The sequence below is a fragment of the Rhizophagus irregularis genome, chromosome 2, assembly GCF_026210795.1.
Source record: "Rhizophagus irregularis chromosome 2, complete sequence".
Taxonomy (NCBI): Eukaryota; Fungi; Glomeromycota; class Glomeromycetes; order Glomerales; family Glomeraceae; genus Rhizophagus; species Rhizophagus irregularis.
In genome coordinates, this window is record NC_089430.1 from 1,811,842 (window position 1) to 1,832,118 (window position 20,277).

At 28.4% G+C, this 20,277-nt stretch overlaps 4 protein-coding genes across 4 annotated transcripts; 2 read left to right on the top strand and 2 right to left on the bottom strand.

Annotated features, from left to right (window-relative positions):
* Positions 1–409: 409 nt before the first annotated feature.
* Positions 410–1,883, bottom strand: OCT59_011803 (uncharacterized protein; the record flags this gene model as incomplete). The annotated part of the gene is made up of 2 exons (XM_066134028.1): positions 410–1,302; positions 1,379–1,883. 2 exons carry the CDS (start codon positions 1,881–1,883, stop codon positions 410–412), a joined length of 1,398 nt encoding a protein of 465 aa, XP_065989332.1.
* A 4,773-nt stretch (positions 1,884–6,656) lies between these two features.
* OCT59_011804 (uncharacterized protein) lies at positions 6,657–11,259 on the bottom strand (the record flags this gene model as incomplete). The annotated part of the gene is made up of 3 exons (XM_066134029.1): positions 6,657–7,989; positions 8,096–8,935; positions 8,978–11,259. 3 exons carry the CDS (start codon positions 11,257–11,259, stop codon positions 6,657–6,659), a joined length of 4,455 nt encoding a protein of 1,484 aa, XP_065989333.1.
* Positions 11,260–14,324: 3,065 nt separating this feature from the next.
* On the top strand, positions 14,325–16,736 carry OCT59_011805 (uncharacterized protein; the record flags this gene model as incomplete). Its single annotated transcript, XM_025319866.2, has 1 exon — positions 14,325–16,736. The coding sequence occupies one exon, from the start codon at positions 14,325–14,327 to the stop codon at positions 16,734–16,736; it is 2,412 nt and encodes an 803-aa protein (XP_025172720.2).
* Positions 16,737–17,359: 623 nt separating this feature from the next.
* OCT59_011806 (uncharacterized protein) lies at positions 17,360–17,689 on the top strand (the record flags this gene model as incomplete). The annotated part of the gene is made up of 1 exon (XM_066134030.1): positions 17,360–17,689. One exon carries the CDS (start codon positions 17,360–17,362, stop codon positions 17,687–17,689), a length of 330 nt encoding a protein of 109 aa, XP_065989334.1.
* Positions 17,690–20,277: the final 2,588 nt, after the last annotated feature.

Genomic DNA, 20,277 nt, shown 5'->3' on the forward strand with positions numbered 1-20,277 from the left:
GACTATCAATAATTAATTGCTTTTCTAAAGTTTATATTTGCATGTTTGCTTTATAAGGCTGGATAAATAAAAATTTTTGAAAAATGAATGTGATTCACTGTATAAAAAATTTTTATACATCTCGTGATATAAAAATCATGTGATTTTATACATAAATTTTTTATTTATCGATGCAGGACGGGCTATGAGAATCTAAAATTTTAATTTGCTACGCTATATAATATCTGATTTTAAACAATAAATTCATTAATTCATTTTATTTAACTCGAAAATAGCTTTAATAAGCTTGTTAAAATCACTTATTACAAATGACGTAGTCAAATCACTCAAATCTCAATTTTCCATCTCTTTCAATAATCCAAGAATGTAGTATGATCAATTTTATTTAATCATGACACTAAGAGAAAGATCAACTAGTACAAACAATTTTTGATTCTCGAGTCATTATAATTCTATCTCCAATTTTAACAACACCCAATTCAATCCAATCCTTTTCTTTGAGATAATCAATATCTACAACGGAAATCCCATGTTCTTGAAAGGAATTTAAGTAACTCATAAAATTATTATTTCTGTCATAGTAGAAATCATCCAATTTTTGCAAAAATTGTTCCATAGACATGGTGGTTATGGAAGGTGGTTTCAGTCCCAAAATATGATCCATTTTTTCATTCAATTCACCTAAATAATCTCTGACATCTCGCATGTCTTGTTGTAACCTGTTAATCTCTAAATTTAATAAATATTTTGATTCCAACTCTTCGCAATCTTGGATCGAATATTGTTTTGGTATACCTATTTTTCCGTACATGGCATCTACTTCATTAATTTCAAATCTATCAATCGCTGAACGTGTGAGATGTACATGCAAGTGCCCGTGGAACTCCTTTGCTCGTTTATCTTTTGCTTCAGCGGCTTTCCAAATTCCGAAATTTAACGCAAGAAGCTCTATTGGACATTGTTTACTGTCTTCACAAATTTCTTTGGTCAAATAAGTATTTAAGAAATATTCTAACACCCAATTCCAAAATGTAAAGTCTTTAATAAGTTCTCTGTTATTTTTGTGGTTTATCTGTTGATAATTAGGTGGAATTGTGTCATTTTCGTAGCCTATAGCTGGGTGAGGGCAGATGAGCACTTCGCGAACATCATCTTGCTGTGATAAAACAATCCAGCCATTATTCTCCAAGACAATTCGTTCATTTTCAGCATACCAGTTACAAAAATGATTTGTACGATTCATTTGTGGCAAACTTTTAGCGCAAAAAATTATAGGTTGGTCAACATTACTTGGACAATGTACTGAAATATAACATTTATCAGAATTTGGATTTTGTTCATGAAAACATATTAAATCTGTTGATAAATAAAAACTTACTTTTAGGTTTTCTATTTGTAAAATTTCGTCGACATGTATTTTTTTTAGGTCGAGGATTTCGCCAGTCTTGATCGATTTCACTGATAGGATGTTCAAAATTGCAGTCTGCGTGATGTTCGCAATATTTGTTTGAAGGTACAGAAATTTTCTCGGATTTACGTGGAGGTGGTGGAGGAGAATAGGAATCTCTAACGCTGTTTACATAACTTCTTGCAATTTCCATTATTTCATTTTTGCTGAAGTTTTGGCAAAGATGTTCAAACCAGGTGGTGGTTTGTACCTGCAAATTATACACCCATTCCAATTTTTGATCATTAACGGGAGTAATTTCAATACGAAAGGTGTTAAAAGCTACGCTCTGTTCAATAAAATCCAAACATTTTGTGCCCATTTTAACCAGTCCCTCAGCAATAGTTTTTGGAGGACATTTTATGTTGAAAGTTCCAATCTCGACGATTGGCTTCTTTTCCAAATTGATATTATCAAAAATTGCATATGATGTCATTTTGTGGAGTTTTCATTGACTGCTAACACGAGCAATATAAGCCGCTAATATAATAGTGATATAATAAATATTCACACTGAGTTAATTTTATGCATAGTATGTCTATATGACGATGGAGTGGTCAATGGACTTTTTAAACTTTCATAAATTATATTGTCTCACTTCAAGTGGTGATCAACAAATGCGAAAATTCAAAAAAATCTCTACATAAAAAGAATTCAGAAAAGAAAAATTTTATAATAATAATCACACAACTTCATAATAAATAGGAATTATTTTACATCCACTTGAAAACAAACATTATATCTATTTTTACAAAGTAAAATTGTTTAAAATGAATTACAAAAGACTGAGAAATCACGAAAATTATAAACAAATATTATAATATGTTCAAAAATTATTATCCAAGTCTCCTATGATACAATTTAAATAATTTTTAATGCTCTAAGAGAAAAAATAAGACTCTTTCTAATAATACTAAAATTGTCTAAATTCAGCATGTTTATCTATAGCTATAACTATTTAAAGATACGGTACATAATCTCATCATGACAGTAAATAGAACAGTACAAAACGTCCTATAGAACCTGTAATAAAATAAATTAGAATTAAAATTACGATAATAAAAAAATTTTTTTAAAATTTTTCAATGCTATTAACAAAATATATAGGAAATATATTATTTTCTTTTTTTTTTCTAACTTAGAAAGGTTATTCGGTGAAATGACTAAAATAACTCTTGTTTAATATTTAAATTAAATAATTTTACAATTTCACTTACCATTTCCAAAAAAAGAATATCCTTCCCAAAATACCAATTCCAAACCAATTCCCGACATGTTTTAACTTTGCGAAATCAAGTTTTGAAAGCGTGCGAAGACTTTGGCAATTGGCTTAAATGCGACATAAAAATAAACGTCATCATGCATCACTCCAAAATTATCACTATTATCACTATTTTGTTAATTTGTATGTCAATCAAAATTCATATTTACCACCTAAACTTATTAGTGAGACAATTCCCATTATTTACATTGTATATTTCTGCAGGAACATTCCAAACAATCGTCTCTTTCACATAACACCTTTCTTTTTCTCTCCAAAGATATTTTGCTTTGAAATAACCTTTTAGCTGCTTCTCTATAATAAAAAAAAAAATTTCTTAAAAAGCGAGCGAGGTGTTACATTGTTTTTAAAGTTATTGTGTATGTTTTTGACTTTTTAGTATTACATAAAAACAAATAAGGCACAGTTTATCGAGTTTTTACGATTTCAGATTTTTTAATGGAAAAATGCCTCCTATTTCAAGGCGTTCTCGACAATTAAAAAAGCACATGAAATACAAGCTCAAAAAAAAAAAGATGATAAAAATGATATAATAGATTTAATTATAAATATAAATAACAAGTACCGGTATTTTCTGAAATTAATGTGTTAAATATTGATTGGTATCAAATTTACAAAAAAATCTGTAATAGTGAAAATTGCATGAGACTACACATATATTAGCCCATTGATCACCCTAATATGACGAGCAACAACAACAAATAAGGGATGTGATTTCGGGCGTGCTGAAATTTTGCCAATTAATACAAGGTAGTGTGATGCACCACGCAAAAAGTAAATACAAAGGATCGGGACTTGCCCATGATACATAATATTGATTTCCTATGCTAATTCCCCTATGCTTTCACTGTTACCTCTCTATTTGGAAATTTTCCAGCTATCCGGACTTGATTTTCGGAATATAATTGTAACGCCTCAACAATTAGGATTCCAGGTTCTTTGATATTATCGCAAATCATAATATTTTTCACTGCCTTCCTTCCAGATACCAATGATCTTTTTGCATATAGGACAAATTTTGCGTATCATAGATATAATAACAATCTACACGATTCTCATCATCTCATCTATACTAGCGTGAAGTAGTAGACATGAGATAGTCCCTTTGAATCGATTTATCAAACAATTAATAAATGTATTATTCATAAATTAATATTGAGATAAATATATTTAATAATTTTGGACATCTATTATATAAAAAGAAATTTTGTTGATTCATCGTTAAATAATATTTGATGGTTAAGCCTTGTATTGTGATTTGTTCGCAAGGCGCTACGCTGGAGGATTCTTTAGACGAATGTCGTTTGAGGATAAAGCAGTAATACTACAACTCTGTAAATCCTATATTAAATCAAGTTCTATATTCTGATTTCCGTTTGTAACTATGATGTTACTAGATTGGTGTAATTGGTAACAATTGTTACTAAGTATAAATTTTGGTAATGATGTTTGTATATACTATTTCGTTCAGTACATTACAAGTTTTATTACAATTCCTGGAGATAGAGCATTGTACTTCTGATTGTGCATATTCTTTGTAGCACAAATTTGTGAAGTAGTTTGACACGTGTTCTGATATGCAGTACAACCTATTAGAAAATGCACTACGTGAAAATGAATGATCTTACCACACCACCTCGGAAAGGTGTGATGCCTAATAGTCACCGTTCACGTGACTTCCACGTTCGCGTTGTTTATATTTATATCAGCGACAGATTTTTTTGTGGTCTGATCTCTATTTGTCACCTGCATAAAATGTTACCTGTGTTACCATAAACATATAGCCGGCGGTGTGGTAAGATGATCCCATGAAAATAGAGTCAGCATCGCAAAATTCACCTTCTTGACTGTAACCATACCATCACCCTCCCTCTGTATAATATAAATAAATATTTTATAGCAAGGGGGTCAGTAGGGTGGGTCAAGAAGCGAAGAAGGTAATTTTTGCGTCAGCGTCAGTGGGTTAAAAGAACAAAATTTATGTTATAGTCAAAGTCGTTACAAACAGAGCACGTGTTTACTGCATTATACCAATGAAGCGCATTCTTTGTAGTATGAATTTTGCGGCGTAGCTTGTCATGTGTTTTCTCATGTAGTACAACCAATTTTAAAGTGATCACTTAGTTATACTGCAGCAAAATAATTATATTTCGCAATAAATTTCGCATATTGCGTAGCCAAGCTGACAAATCTATATTGTATCATAGATCATTTATCGGAATTTTTTCAAAAATTTTTTTATAAGGTAACGTGATCTACTATTTTACATGTTAACAAAATCAATTGTCTACTTTAGCTATTATTAAATGTTTTTTAATAAGATGGATGTTTCTTAATGGTGTTTTTATGTAAAAGACTTCAATTTTTTAACTTTTTTCCATCCTTTAACTATATGCATCGGTTAAAAGGGGGAAATACAGAATTTTTGAGTAATTTTGTTATTAAAAATTTAAAATTTTTTTCAGTTTGAAAAAAAAGCCTGAAAAAAAGACAAAAAAATTTTTAAATAAAAAAAAATAAATTTCCCGAATTATAAGAACCAAAAAAAAGGTATTTAGTAAATTTATCGGTTTTATAAGAACCGAAAAAAAAATATTAAAAAAAAATAAAAGTAAAAAAACAAAGCCCGTTATATAAATCTTTTTTTAATCGAATTTAGTATTATTTACAATTAATTTCTTTTATTATAAAATGACAGAAAAATAAAGTGAACTATTATTTTACATTCTAGTACGCATATGTTTCTGTTTACGACCACAATTTGTTACAAAAGTTTTTAATATAAAAATGTACACGTGAAATCTCATCCAATATATATGATAGAATACTAGAACAAACAATCATAAAACGAACAAGCATTCAGTTATTGATAGGCAATGATTATATATAGATTTGGTATTGGGGCACTTCATGTCTACATATTTGGTTGAAAAAACCGTCAAACATGTTGCGTTCAACTTTGGAAAATGGGAATCTCTGGAGTATCAAGCAAAGGAGTGACATGTTCACATTAACCCAGAGGTGGTTATAGCTTTAGAAACTGCCGAAATTGATTCTGGGTATGGAAAAATAGGGCAACTCAAAGCAGTGTGACATACAAAATTATATATAATTAGAGACACGTAGTCTCAGAGATATGGCAAAGTTATAGAAGATAAGAAATTAATAGGCTTAAATTACAAATTAACGAGATGAAAAACGATTTGAGTTTTATTCGATATTCAAAGAAATCAATAAAAGAACTGTTGTCATTATCTTTTCAATTTTATAGTGTATTGTATTTGTCAATAAATAACACCGTATCACTACCGTATCTATAAAGAGTATATATAGCAATTACTATCATATTTACTTGGTGTATTTGTGAAACCACATATAGGTGCTATTATTAAATATTATTAATAAAAATGATGCGAGCACAAAAACATAAACGTTCACAATGCGAAAATATGGCTTTAGCCACTTTCACTAATTAGCCTTAGACAAAGTTTGAATTTAGTAATTTTATTAATTCATGCACAAAAAAAAATAATAATATTTTTGAATATATAGTACGTTTTGTCACATCATTTAACATGCTTGTCATTTGACGAACGGATCCATGAACATAAATCGGGATAACGTATAGTGGTGATAAAATTATATGAATAATGCCCAGTTTCACTGGAATTAATGGATAACTAAAATGGTCTATCTTATTCGACAATCTTAGCTAATTTTAACTTATTTTCCCTCTTTCCCAAAAACTATGTATATAAAAATATTTGAGAGATAACAAATTATACGAAACTATGTAAAAGTAAAAGCACTGGAATGCATGCTCTCATCAAAGGGCTAATTTATAATAAATTGAATGTGTAATATATCCATAATAAAAGTACAAAGTAAATAATAAACAGAAGACGTGACAAAAATAACTTAAAAATATTATTTAATTGATGCTATAAGTTTGCTCATAATACTATTATAGTCTAATTCAATACAATAGTATTTACTCAATTTGTCATAAGATGCCTGTATTGCATCATCTCTATATTCCACCAAATCTTGATGCAACCGTGCAAAGAACCAGCGCATAAGATCATTAAAATGATAATTGCAATGAGCGTCAAATTTCCAATCACTAAAGTCGGTAGTTTTTGCAACTTCCCAATTTATTGGACCCTTGCCTCTATAAAATACATTCCAAGTAGGTCCTAAATCATGACATGACGCTGAATTAAGTTCACCCGTTTTATGAATAATTACGAGTGCAAGTCCTCTGGGTTGATGACTAGTATGATGTGTTTTTGTCGAGCTATTATCTGTATGATGATCTCGATTTCCCCAGCATAAAGCTCCGCACCAAAAACATGATTCCGTACACCCAATCCTTCCCATAACTGTTTTGTCATTGGATGGGTTTTTAAAAGGCTCATTTCTTGAATTTCTTTTTACTTTAAGTTCTTTCTCTATATTTTCACGTAATATATTTAAATCACTTTCTGTAATAATTTGATTTCTGTTGAGATCCAATTTATAGTCCATATTATCAACTTGCGTCATATAATCGCTTATAAAATTTCTTATTTCCTCAAAATTCTGACAATTCCGAATTTCCTGAAAGACTCGTTTAAATTCTGCATCAAAGGTATCTTCATATTTCTTTCTCGGTTTCCCACTTGTATGACCATTAACCTGATTTTTGAACCAAGTTTCTATATTCTGCTGTGGATACAAAAAGTATTCTATAGCCTCATTTTTATTGCCAATATAAACTTGACTGGCGAGTTCTGCAAAATATTTGAGCCTAATTGTTTCGGCATTGGACATCCAAGAAAGACCAAGCACTTCATCTATCCGTTCACGATTTCCTGCATTCATTGCTAATTTATGAATAACTCTCAATAAGTAATCCCCAGCAATATGACCTTCAGAAATTAGCCTATGTCCATATTGAAGCCGAGTATCAATTATATTTAAATATTCATCTTTCTTTTGATCGAGCATGCCGAGTTGAGTATTTTCTTTATCCCAATCTTTTTGAAATTCTATCATTTTCGGTTTAAACTCCAACAAAGCATATAAATGAACATTCCATTTGAAATCAGGCGAAAAATTTAGTTGTGAAATAATATAGTTTATTTCTCTTCCGAGATCACGAATAACTCCATGATAAAAATATTTAGCAGCTCTATTTTCAAAGATTTTATTTATCAAATTTTTAAGCTTTTCCTCAAGAGCATTGAGATGGATCAATTCCATATATGGTGAAGTACACCTATTTTTCATTTTATTAATAAAATTATATGCTTTGTGATTGGATAATTTCAGCGGGGAGGCATTGGTTTTTGTATCTACCATAAAGTTCTGAGTTAGAAGAATACTCGTTTTCAACTTCTTTATCTATTTCTTTTTCTATCAATATAATATCTTCTTTTGATAATATATGATTTCGCAGTGAATTCCATACTTGTTCAACTTTTTGTTTACGTTCATAGTCAGAAAATCTCTTATTTGGCATATATTTTAGGATACTTTCTAAATTCTTATTGATTAGATCAAGAGACTCAGATGAAATACCCTTTCTGATAAAACTAGCTTCAAGCATTTGCTTAAGCCTTGCAGATATACGTTTACGATTGAGGTTAATGTATTCTCTGATTGTTTGTATGGTTTCCTTTTCGCACTTTTCGTTATTTTTATTTTTAAGGTATTCTTCTAAATCAATTCTTACTTTATGGGTTTTCATACATTCTTCACACATAGTACTTTGATTATTACCCGGAACCTTCTCTAGCTCTGTTTTAATCAAATCCAAACATTTATCTCGGATTTTATCTGTCTTATCACTCGTGTCGTCGGAAGACCAATTTTGAAGATTAAAACGAATTTCTTGCTTAATTAATTCTTCATGTTTTTGGAATGACCTCTCAATGGTTTCTTTTAAAATTGCAATTCGTTTGCCAAGATCGATAAATTCATAAATTTCTTTAATATTTTTGAAACGAACAGCAAAATCCTTATGAGAAACGGCATTCCAATAATTCTGAATTAATGAATGCCACTCTGAAAATTCAATTTTGTTTTTAGAATTCTTACAGTCTTCAATTATAGAGTTATATAAATTAACAATATCCTCGTGATACTGCTCTGATGGTGGAGCGTAAGCAGTTGCACCATTTTTAAATGGTCGAAATTGTTTAAGAAGTTTACCTTTTCTTATTCTTTCATCAAGAATTTGAAGACAATCTATACTGGATATTCACATCTCAATATCTTTTTCTTCAGCTATTTTTAAAGCATCCTTAAGAGCTGCTCGAAATTTTTCTTCTGGTTCAGATAGTCTTGATACATTTCTTTCGGAAATATGTTGCACCATAAGAATATCAGGTGCCATTCCAGCTTTTTCAAGACGTGCCATTGTCACAATTGCTATCTGTAAAATTTCAGTCAAATCTCGCATTGATTCTCCAAGTACGTTAAGAATCGTTAAATTGCTTACTCCTATTGCAAAAGTTGCTAATATTCGATCTTTCTTTTCTGATTCTGGATCATCCATCTTTTCTGGTGCGCCAAGACCTTCAGTATCAATTAATATAAATGCATCAAAATTAAGCTTTTCAGATAAATCTTTATTTAAAAATAATAGCCGCATAAAAAGACCTCTAGTACAACGTCCAACTGAAACAGCAAATCTACATGCAAAAAGAGCATTTAACAGAGTGGACTTTCCTGATGATTGTAAGCCAAGTATACTAATCACAAAAATTCTAAGCTTAGGAAATTTACTACAAATATGTCCACAAATTGCCGAGAACCAAGCTTCAGATATGGATCCAGCATCACCATCAAGTAATTCTATAGTTTGACCACCAATTAATAACTCTGAATAAAACTCCAGTAATTTTGTAACAATTTCACTATCTGGATGATTAACAGAAAAAATTTTGTAAATTTCTCCTAATTCACGGAAAAAATGCTCCAAACCCAAGCTCATATTATCAACTTCTTCCCAAATTTTTGCGATTTCTTCACGAATTTTTTTTTCATTTTCTTGACCTCTATTGCTCAAACTGGATTTACGTAGCTCATTTTTTTTTAATACGGCTTGATAACGAGCTTCGGCAGATTCTATCATAGATATTCTGGAAACTTCTCTTTCAAGATGTGCTAGAGCTCTCCTTCTCTTTCTAAAAGATAATTTTAGAATTTTTGTATACTTGCGAATTAATTCCTGTAATTCATTATTATTTTGCCAAATTTGAAGACCATTTTCTGATTGTTGTTTTCTTTGAAGTTGAAAAACTTTTAATTTAATGTGGCGGCATTTTTTGTCCTTAACAAAATTTATCAAATCCTGGGACTCACGAGTCTCAATATTTTCAGTCATTCGAAGTGATTCTCCAAGTCTTAATGTATTAATAGTAATAGATGAAGCATCTTGTGATTCTCCCAGTCTTAATGTATCAATAATATCAAACGAAGCATCTAATGCTTCTTTGAACATCATGCGCACTTTTTTTAACGTTTTATCTTGCATTAAATAATTAGTGTCAATTGCATATTTCTTTTTATCTCTGACATTTCTATGATTTACGTAACCAAATACTATTTTCCTGGAACCAACTAATTCTTCGAAATCTTTTATTTGATTTTGAGTATGCCCAGGCATTAAAAAAACCAAAAAACTAGAAGGAAATTGACTTAAAAATTTAATTTGATCCGGATATTCTAAAGCATCACCGTGTAAATTTGCAAGCAATACTATCTCTTTATTCGCTCCTTTTGTATAGTAGTCTTCAAAAACATCATTCCATAAATTCACTTGACAAGTTTCTTGAGTCAACCAAGTAAATTCAATACTTCCATCGATCATATGCGGAATTCCATATTCTGCTCTTGGCTCGGAGCATGAAGAGAACATAGTATTTGAAGTCATCAATTGATTAAGTATAGTGCTTTTTCCTTGAGAATTTGCTCCAATTCGAACTGCAACAATCAGTTTGAATGGATCAATGAAAAGATGGTTTTCAACAATGGTTCCAGGTTCAGTTTCCCATTTAATAACTGGACCAGTAAATAAAGGAAGCATCACTTTAAATTTATCTGCTTTATCTAATTCAGGAATTATTAAAGGAAATGCGATCGGGAACTGAGATAGGGTTCGAAACATATCTTGACCTACGGTACATTCAGCAGAAGCAAACAAACTAGCAACACAATCAAATCGAGACAATCTATTTTTATTTAGTAAATGAGAATATTCCTCTTTGTCTATCAAATCTGTATCCTCGTCAGAATCATCATCTTCAATCAAAGTCTTGATATTTTCTGATTTAAGAATACCTGCACCCCACATCTTTACTTTCTGTCGAATATATGGAAGAACTGTAATTATACACTTATGTCTTTGAGAAGCCGGTAATTGTGGAGGTTGTTTAATGATTTCGCTGAGTTCAACATGATGATAAGGTCCAATCATAGGTATTTCTTCTCCTAGAATCGAATGCCATTGTTTATGTATACGTACTAGATTATTTTCAACCATAATATCTTACTGTGTGAAAAGATTGAGCGAAAATTGCACTATATATGTTATATACTCATGACCAGTTTGAGCAGGAAATTCTTAGATTATCTAGAATCATCACCAAAAATGAACGTTAATTACTGGTTAAATTATTTCGTGGGAAACTTTTAAATTTAAAAGACTTTAAAAGACATGTTGTACATTTGATAAAAAAAACAAAGTTCAGCCTTTAACAGAAAATAATTGTGACACTAGGATATCAAGAAATGATAAACCAAAAATAGTACAAATGTGTAACTAATTAAAACTACCTATATGTAGTATCATATGAAAATTTGTTACGAAATTTTTTTTTATAATTGATCCACATGATACAGTTTTGTTTATAAGCTTCTTTTTGAATAATCGCATAATGATCGGCATATATATTATATTAGTTGTTAGTAATCAGCTGATCTGAATTTTTGGCCATTGTCAAAAAAGGAAGGAATAGGTCTTAATTTGGTTAACATATAGCCCATTTTTAATAATAAATGTATATGTCACATAATTTAAATTTCATTTCAATTAAATTTCAATATATCAATTGATAAAATTAAAAAATGGACAACAGTTGTTAATTTCACAAATTGAAAGTAGGTAAAATTACAATGAAGTCATCCTTTTTTTATTATGTTTATAATTATAAAATTGCACAAAATTTTTTCTTTTTTTTCACAATTAAAAAATGCTTAATAATTTTTTAAAAAATTTTGCTAATTATAAATACCGTCCTTTGAGAGAGATAGAAACAAATGATGATGTAATTATTATCTCTTTAATACATCACTTTGTGAACCGTAAATTAATAAGTATATGATAATCATATATACCTATTTTGTGAAACAAATCCTATTTCTCGAAACAGCGCTTTTCAAATGCAGTAGTCAATCGAAGAATAATTAACCCTAACATGATCATTGTTGTTAAATTTCGATTCTCTTTCCGAATCCCTTATTTTGTTGTCGTTATTTATTGTTGACATATTAGTCACCGTACTTCTTCTTTTATCAATTAAGATGTACGTGAAGCGTGCCCCTTGGGTATCGTGGTACGATCATCTTCTTTTTGCATTTATGGCATTAACTAAAACTTTTTATCGATACCCTCTTCGATTGTGATCGTGTATGTAATTATAGCGTTCAATTTTCCCACACTATTAATTAGTAATTACATGGTACTCTTCCTGTGATCAATAACACATTTCAATAATAAATTTTTTTCGAATAATCACCTATGAATTTAAATATAAGATTTTAAAATTAGACTTATTTAATTTTATTAAAAAAATATACATATTAACATTGACTAAAATTAGTGCTATTCGATATGCCAGGCCAGCACATTCCAAAAGAAATTTTTTTCAAAAACTTGGTATATCAAAAATCTGGTATACCGAGAACAAATTTAGTTATTATAGATTGTAGTAATCCGTTCTAGACCTCACCTCGACAGCTCCTTTATATTTTACTTATGATTCAGTTTATCAAAGATCCAGTTCAACAAAATTCGCTGTATAAATAGCGAAACTATTTTATCATTTAACATCTTTTAGAAATAATAGACCCTTAGTTTGAGTCAAAGCCTGTTTTTTGATTTAAATAGCTATTCGGTTCAAATTTTTCTGTAATCCTTTTCTATTCCTAACTTATTGGTTAAAAAACAGGCATTTTACTAGTATTACTAGGAATGTAAGCCGAAGCGAAAAAAATTAGAGATTGGAATCGATCGATTAATTGATCGTTAAGACGATTAAATCCCTCAAAAATCGGTTAAAAAGCAAACCAAAATAGATAATTATTCCTCTCGATAAATTTTTTTTTAAATATATTTAGTTAAATTAACTTCATAAAAAAGTATTTAAATTTTTTTTTAAAATAAACCTTTGTTTATAATTACATCATCATAAAATGACTATTTAACATGAGTGATAATGAAACTGAATGTACTATCATAGTTGTCATCAAAATTATTTATGGAATAAGGCGACTTGGTTTATAGTTTTCTTTTTGTACTACTTTTGATTCTATTTTTATAGTCTCCTTGCAGTTGTATTGAAGCTTTGTTCACTCTGTAAAATAAAAATAACCATTTTTTAATAGCAAAGAAAACTTATAAATAAAAATTAAAAAACAATTAAGTACCTAAATTGTATTGACTGTTGATTAATTGAGGGTCACAAACTATTAAAACTAAAAAAATTTTTATCCAAAAATAAAATTATTAAAATAGAAAATAGTCCGAACCCAGATGTGCCGTTTAAAGTATACATCGACATGATGTCACGACTGTCATGTGTCAAATGGCGTGACTGATTTATAAAAATTCCATTGATTATTATATTCGGGCTATATTTTTTTCCGATACACTGATTTTATTTTTTAAGCATGACGACTATGACGTCCAGAAAATTTTTCTTTATTTCACTTTCTAATATTCCTTATATTTAGAGTTAAGGGCTTTCAGCAGGTAATGCCCTAAAAAGTTTCATAATAATATTACGTGTTAGTATAGCAGGATTTTTTAATTTTTTTATAATAATTCAAAATAATCATTTATTATATTTTGTATCGAGAACGGAAAAATTTTATTATTGAATGTAACTATCACATTTTATCAAATGAACAGAAATCCAAAAACGAAATAATTTAATTATATTATTATAATGAATTTTGTACACTTACTGTATATATTAAGTTTTATTTATGAAAATATTCAATTTATACTCAATTTTATTGGAGAAAAAAATACTGGTAAAGTTGCAAAGTTGCTTCTTATAATCTTAAAATTTTTAAAAAATTAAACTTATTTATTTTTTCATTGACATTTTTTTTTATTATGGAAATTGGACATAGTTTAACGCAGATCAGTGAACCGGAAAAAACATGGCCCGAATTATTTAACTTCTTCAGTTCCACTTTTGGTTAAGATATTCCTGATTCATGACATTATCCGTTAGACTGTTATGACGTACAAAAAAAAATTTAAAATAAATATTTTTTTTTTTCCGTAAAATAAATTTCCAAATTTTCAAAATAACCAAAATGGAAACTAAATTTGATAATTTAAATATCTCAGATAAAAATACTGATACATTAAACAACAAAAATTGTCTTTATTGCAATAAACTTCTTACTGAAGAGTTATGGTGTAAAGAATGTATTAATTCTTTAGAAAAATCAGCAGAAAATGGTGACGAAGAAGCAATGTTAAATTTAGCCAATAGTTATAGAGATGGAAAAGGAGTGGAAAAGAATTTTGAAAAAAGCTTTCATTGGTATCAAAAAGCATCAGAGAATGGTTATACTGATGCAATGCTTGTTTCAGCCATATGTTATAAAAATGGAGAAGGAACAGAAAAGAATTTAGACAAAGCTTTTCAATGGTATCAAAAAGCAGCAGAAAATGGTATTAAAAAAGCAATGACTAATTTAGCAGCATTTTATTATAGTGGAATTGGAACAAAAAAGGATTTAGAAAAAGCTTTTTATTGGTGTCAAAAAGCAGCAGAAAATGGTGACAAAGTAGCAATGTTTATTTTGGCCAATAGATATTATAATGGAGAAAAAACAGAAAAAAATTTAGAAAAAGCCTTTCATTGGTGTCAAAAAGCAGCAGAAAAAGATCATATTAAAGCAATGTTAAATTTAGCTATGTGTTATGAAAATGGAGAAGGAACAGAACAGAATTTAGAAAAAGCCTTTCATTGGTGTCAAAAAGCAGCAGAAAAAGATCATATTAAAGCAATGTATAATTTAGCTATATATTATGAAAATGGAGAAGGAACAGAAAAGAATTTAGAAAAAGCTTTTCAATGGTATCAAAAAGCAGCAGAAAATGATAATGAAAATGCAATGTTTTGTTTAGCCAGTATGTATTATAATGGAGAAGGAATAGAAAAGAATTTAGAAAAAGCTTTTCAATGGTACCAAAAAGCAGCAGAAAATGATGATGAAAGTGCAATGTTTTTGATAGCTGATATGTATTATAATGGAGAAGGAACAGAAAAGAATTTAGAAAAAGCTCTTCATTGGTACCAAAAAGCAGCAGAAAATGGTATTAAAGAAGCAATGTTTTATTTAGCCAATATGTATTATAGTGGAAAAGGAACAGATATAAATTTAGAAAAAGCTTTTCAATGGTATCAAAAAGCAGTAGAAAATGGTATTAAAGAAGCAATATTTTATTTAGCCAATATGTATTATAACGGAAAAGGAACAGAGAAGAATTTAAAAAGGGCTTTTCATTGGTTTCAAAAGGCAGCAGAAAATGGTATGGAAGAAGCAATATATGTTTTAGCCATGTGTTGTGCAGATGGAGAAGGAACAGATATAAATTTAGAAAAAGCTTTTTATTGGTATCAAAAAGCAGCAGAAAATGGTAACAATGAGGCAATGTTTAATTTAGCTACATATTATAAAGATGGAAAAGGAACAGATATGAATTTAGAAAAAGCCTTTTATTGGTATCAAAAAGCAGCAGAAAGTGGTATTAATGAGGCAATGAATAATTTAGCAGCATATTATTATAGTGGAATTGGAACAAAAAAAAATTTAGAAAAAGCTCTTCATTGGTACCAAAAAGCGGCAGAAAATGGTAATGAAATTGCAATGTTTAAATTAGCTATGTATTATGAAAATGGAGAAGGAGTAGAAAAGAATTTAGAAAAAACTTTTTATTGGTATCAAAAAGCGGCAGAAAATGGTATTAAAGAAGCAATGTTTAATTTAGCCATATGTTATGATATTGGTAAAGGAATAGAAAAGAATATAGAAAAAGCCTTTCATTGGTACCAAAAAGCAACAGGAGAAAATGGTATTAAAGAAGCAATGCTTAATTTAGCTTATTGTTATTATAATGGAGAAGGAACAGAAAAGAATTTAGAAAAAGCCTTTTATTGGTATCAAAGATCAGCAGAAAATGGTAATGAAGATGCAATGTTTAATTTATCTAAACGTTATGAAAATGGAGAAGGAACAGAAATGAATTTGGAAAAAGCCTTTTATTGGTATCAAAAAGTAGCAGAAAGCAATGAGGACAATTCTGAAAATGAAGTTGAATTATGTAGTGAATGTAAACAGCCATATATTGATTACCAGTGGTGCCAAAAATGTAATACTAAACGATTTCAACAAGATTTTTCAAAATGGACTAGTAAAAATGAATTTGTTGATAAATTTATTCAAGAAGCACAATTAAGTGCTAGAAATGGTTATGAAATTTTAGAGTGGATACCATATGATAGATTGTCAGATGTTAATTATTATGACAAAGGAGGATTCAGTGAAATTCATAAAGCTATCTGGTTAGATGGACCTATTTATAGTTGGAATTTTGAAAAACAACAATGGAATAGATGTAATTTTCAAACAGGTTATGAGGTTATTCTTAAAATACTTAATAATTCATCAAATTTAAATAATAAATTTCTGGATGAGGTATATTGTTTATATTAAATATAAAAATTTATTTTCTTTTGCAAAATTTAATAATTTTTTTTTATCATTTATACAGTGGAAATATCATTATAATTGTCAGAAGAAATCATTTTCAAAATTTATTCAATTCTTTGGAATTACCCAAGATCCAAATAATTCAAATTATATGATAGTAATGAGTTATGCAAAAAAGGGAAGTTTGAGAAAATGTTTATCTGATATTAATAAATTTAAATGGCAAGATAGGTTACAATTATTGAAAAGTATTATATTAGGACTTAAAGTAATTCATAGGTCAGATTTAGCTCATGGTGATTTTCATGATGGTAATATTTTAATTTCAGATAATTATAATGAGTTATTTATTATTGATTTAGGATTATGTAAACCTATAAGTGATTTACAGGATTCTGACAATGAAATTTATGGAGTATTGCCTTATATGGCGCCTGAAATATTAAGAAGAAATCCCTATACTCCAGCAAGTGATATTTATAGTTTTTCAATGATAATGTGGGAATTTACATCGGGCATTCCTCCATTTAATTATGAAGCACATGATCTTGAACTTAGTTTGAGTATTTGTGAAGGTGAACGTCCTAAAATTATGAAAAAATACTCCAAAATGTTATATAGATTTAATGAAAAAATGTTGGGATTTGGATCCTTTCAATAGGCCAACTATAATAACACTTGAAAATATTATATCCGAATGGATTAAATGTATTAATAGATATTATGCAGCAAACAGTGATGGAAATTATCTCTATGAAGTACCTGACATCAATAATCAATTAAAAATTGATATGTTGGAATTTATAGAAGGAAACGAAGCTTTAGTTCAAGAACAAGAACAAGAAAATGCTTCTATTATAAAATTTCATCCACAAGCATGTTATACAAGTCGCAAACTTACTGAAATTTATTTCCAAGAAGAATCACAAGATTTTGATTCTATGATTATAGATTAATAATTCAGTTTATTTATTCTTTATTTGTTAGATTATTTATCAGTCAGTTATATATTGAATATCTATATTATGTACTTTTACAATTTTTACAATAAAGTCAGCATTATTAAATACAAGTATGTTAGTTATTGAAATAATGTTTATTATATTTTTATTTTCATTTACAATCTTGCCTAGCAAACTTAATATACAAATCCATACTACAAAATTTACTGTCTTAGAATAATATTATAATAATTACAAATTCTTCCATCCACTAAATTTTCTTTCTGATATGATACTAAAAATCCTTGCACATTGTTGAGATCCAACGTTCTTTTTTAATGATATTCTTTAAAAATATGTAAAGGAATTAAACCAAAATTTCTAAATATACCTAAATATACACCAAAATTATTTTAGATTTGATAATGAAATGTAATAAACAACCACTGAAGAATTATATCAGTTACTAAAAAATGGAATAATGAAATTGAAAAATAAAGGTAGCAAATTAGCGAAACAAGTGAATTAAAAAGAGTGAAGGTATATTAGCATACATCATATACTAGCACACATACAATATTTTATTAGCAGACTTTCATATTTCAAAAACAATAAATTCAATAGATTTATTTTGTTTTTAACATTTTATATGTTTTTATAGATTGTTATCGTAATTCCATATGTTTTATGCAAATCATTTTTGAAGATTTTTATTAAACAGGAATATAAACGTCAATGCAAATTTATAATAAATTAGACAATTACATATAGTGTAAACAATTAAAGACCTAAAAATAAAATCTATTCTAGTATTAGTTAAATAATTTTTACTTAAATTAGTTTCAATCTCTAACCAGCTCTAAATTATGTTAATACAGCATTGTACTATATTTATTTAATCTTATTAAAACCTTTATAAAATTTTTGGCAAATAAGTACAATTAATATTATGTACAAAATTGCCGCAGACTACTTAAATAAGTAAATTGCAAAGTTGAAAATGTTAACTTTTTTAATAATAAAAAAATATAGCTTGTTATTAATAATATCATTTTGAATTATTTTTACTTAAATATGTATTAGTTGTTATAGTTGTTTACTACGTATAGTATAGCATAGTAAATAACTACGCGAGCATCTATTTGATCAGTGATCACTATATAAAATAAACTATTTTAGATTTTGTGTATTTGTGGGGAATGTAAGTTAATATCACTGATTGTTATATAACTATAAATATTAGTAAAAACTGAACGTGAATGTATTAAGATGTATTGTAATAATAGCAAATCAATAAAAATAAACTATAACTACTATAGCTTATCATACTGGTTACATAGTTTATAAACGGCAAAAACAAAATACTAGATGCCCATTAGTGGCCAGGTGATAAAAATAATTATGTGTTAAATGTTCAAAAAAATTTTCTCTTTTATTATTATTATACTAATATAAATTATATTAATTATGCTTCATACAATATATAGCATAATTTTTCATAAAATACAAATAGTAAAAAAAAAATTAATAAACTTATAAAATGATATATCATTTGTTTATGGTTAATTTTTAACCATGTATTCATCTGTAAAAAAAAGTATTTGATTTAAAAATTGCTTATAATTATTAATTATATATTGAACATACCCTAATTTCTACTTGTCATCATTTCGTCATCACCATGCACAATTTCTTAATGAGTTTTGTGCTAGATATTCATTTATTAATTTAACTGAATAATTTGGATATTTATTAAAAATCATTTTCAAATTTTTAGCAATTGGTCTTTTTTTAGGATCATTGCTCCAACATCTTTTCATCAATTCTGCATATTCAGACATAGTACCTTCAATTTTTCAGGTCTAATACCCTTACAAACATCTAAAGAAGAAATTATAAGAAATACACAGTGAAATTCGATAAACCGGATCTATCGGTTCCACTAAAAATATCCGGTTTATCGGGATATCCAGTTTAGCGAAAAAATTTCGATATATTGAAAATCTATTATATTGAATTTTTAAAAAATTTTCATGCTAATAAAACTAATATACACTATAATTTGATTTTTTCATCTAGTTTTAAGTTATAGAGGTCATGAAAATGAATATAAAATATTTTAATTGAATATATAAGTAATACTTAACTTCAGCCGGAATTAAGATTTTTATAATTCCAGCCAAATTTAAGATTTACCGCATCACGTTACTTAAATTTTATTGGTTCCCAGTCACGTGATCCGGTTTATCGAATCATTTTTACTATAGCTGGTTAGAAAATTGATCCGTTATAGCGAATATCGAGCTTTTACTAGTAAACTCCGGTATATCGAGCCTATTTTAATATACGTGATTTGGTTCCCGCAAAAAAGTCCGGTTTAGGCCCAAATCCGGTTTATCGAATATCCGGTTTATCGAATTTCACTGTGTATTATGAAATGCTGGGACTCCTGATGTCAACTCCACATTATTATGCCTAAACTAAATATATCAGCAACTTTTGTATATGGTTTACCAAATGAAACTTCTGGTGCCATATAAGGAAGAATTTCATTTGCATCATTTTTTTGTATTAGATTGATTAACTGGTTACGTAATCCAAGA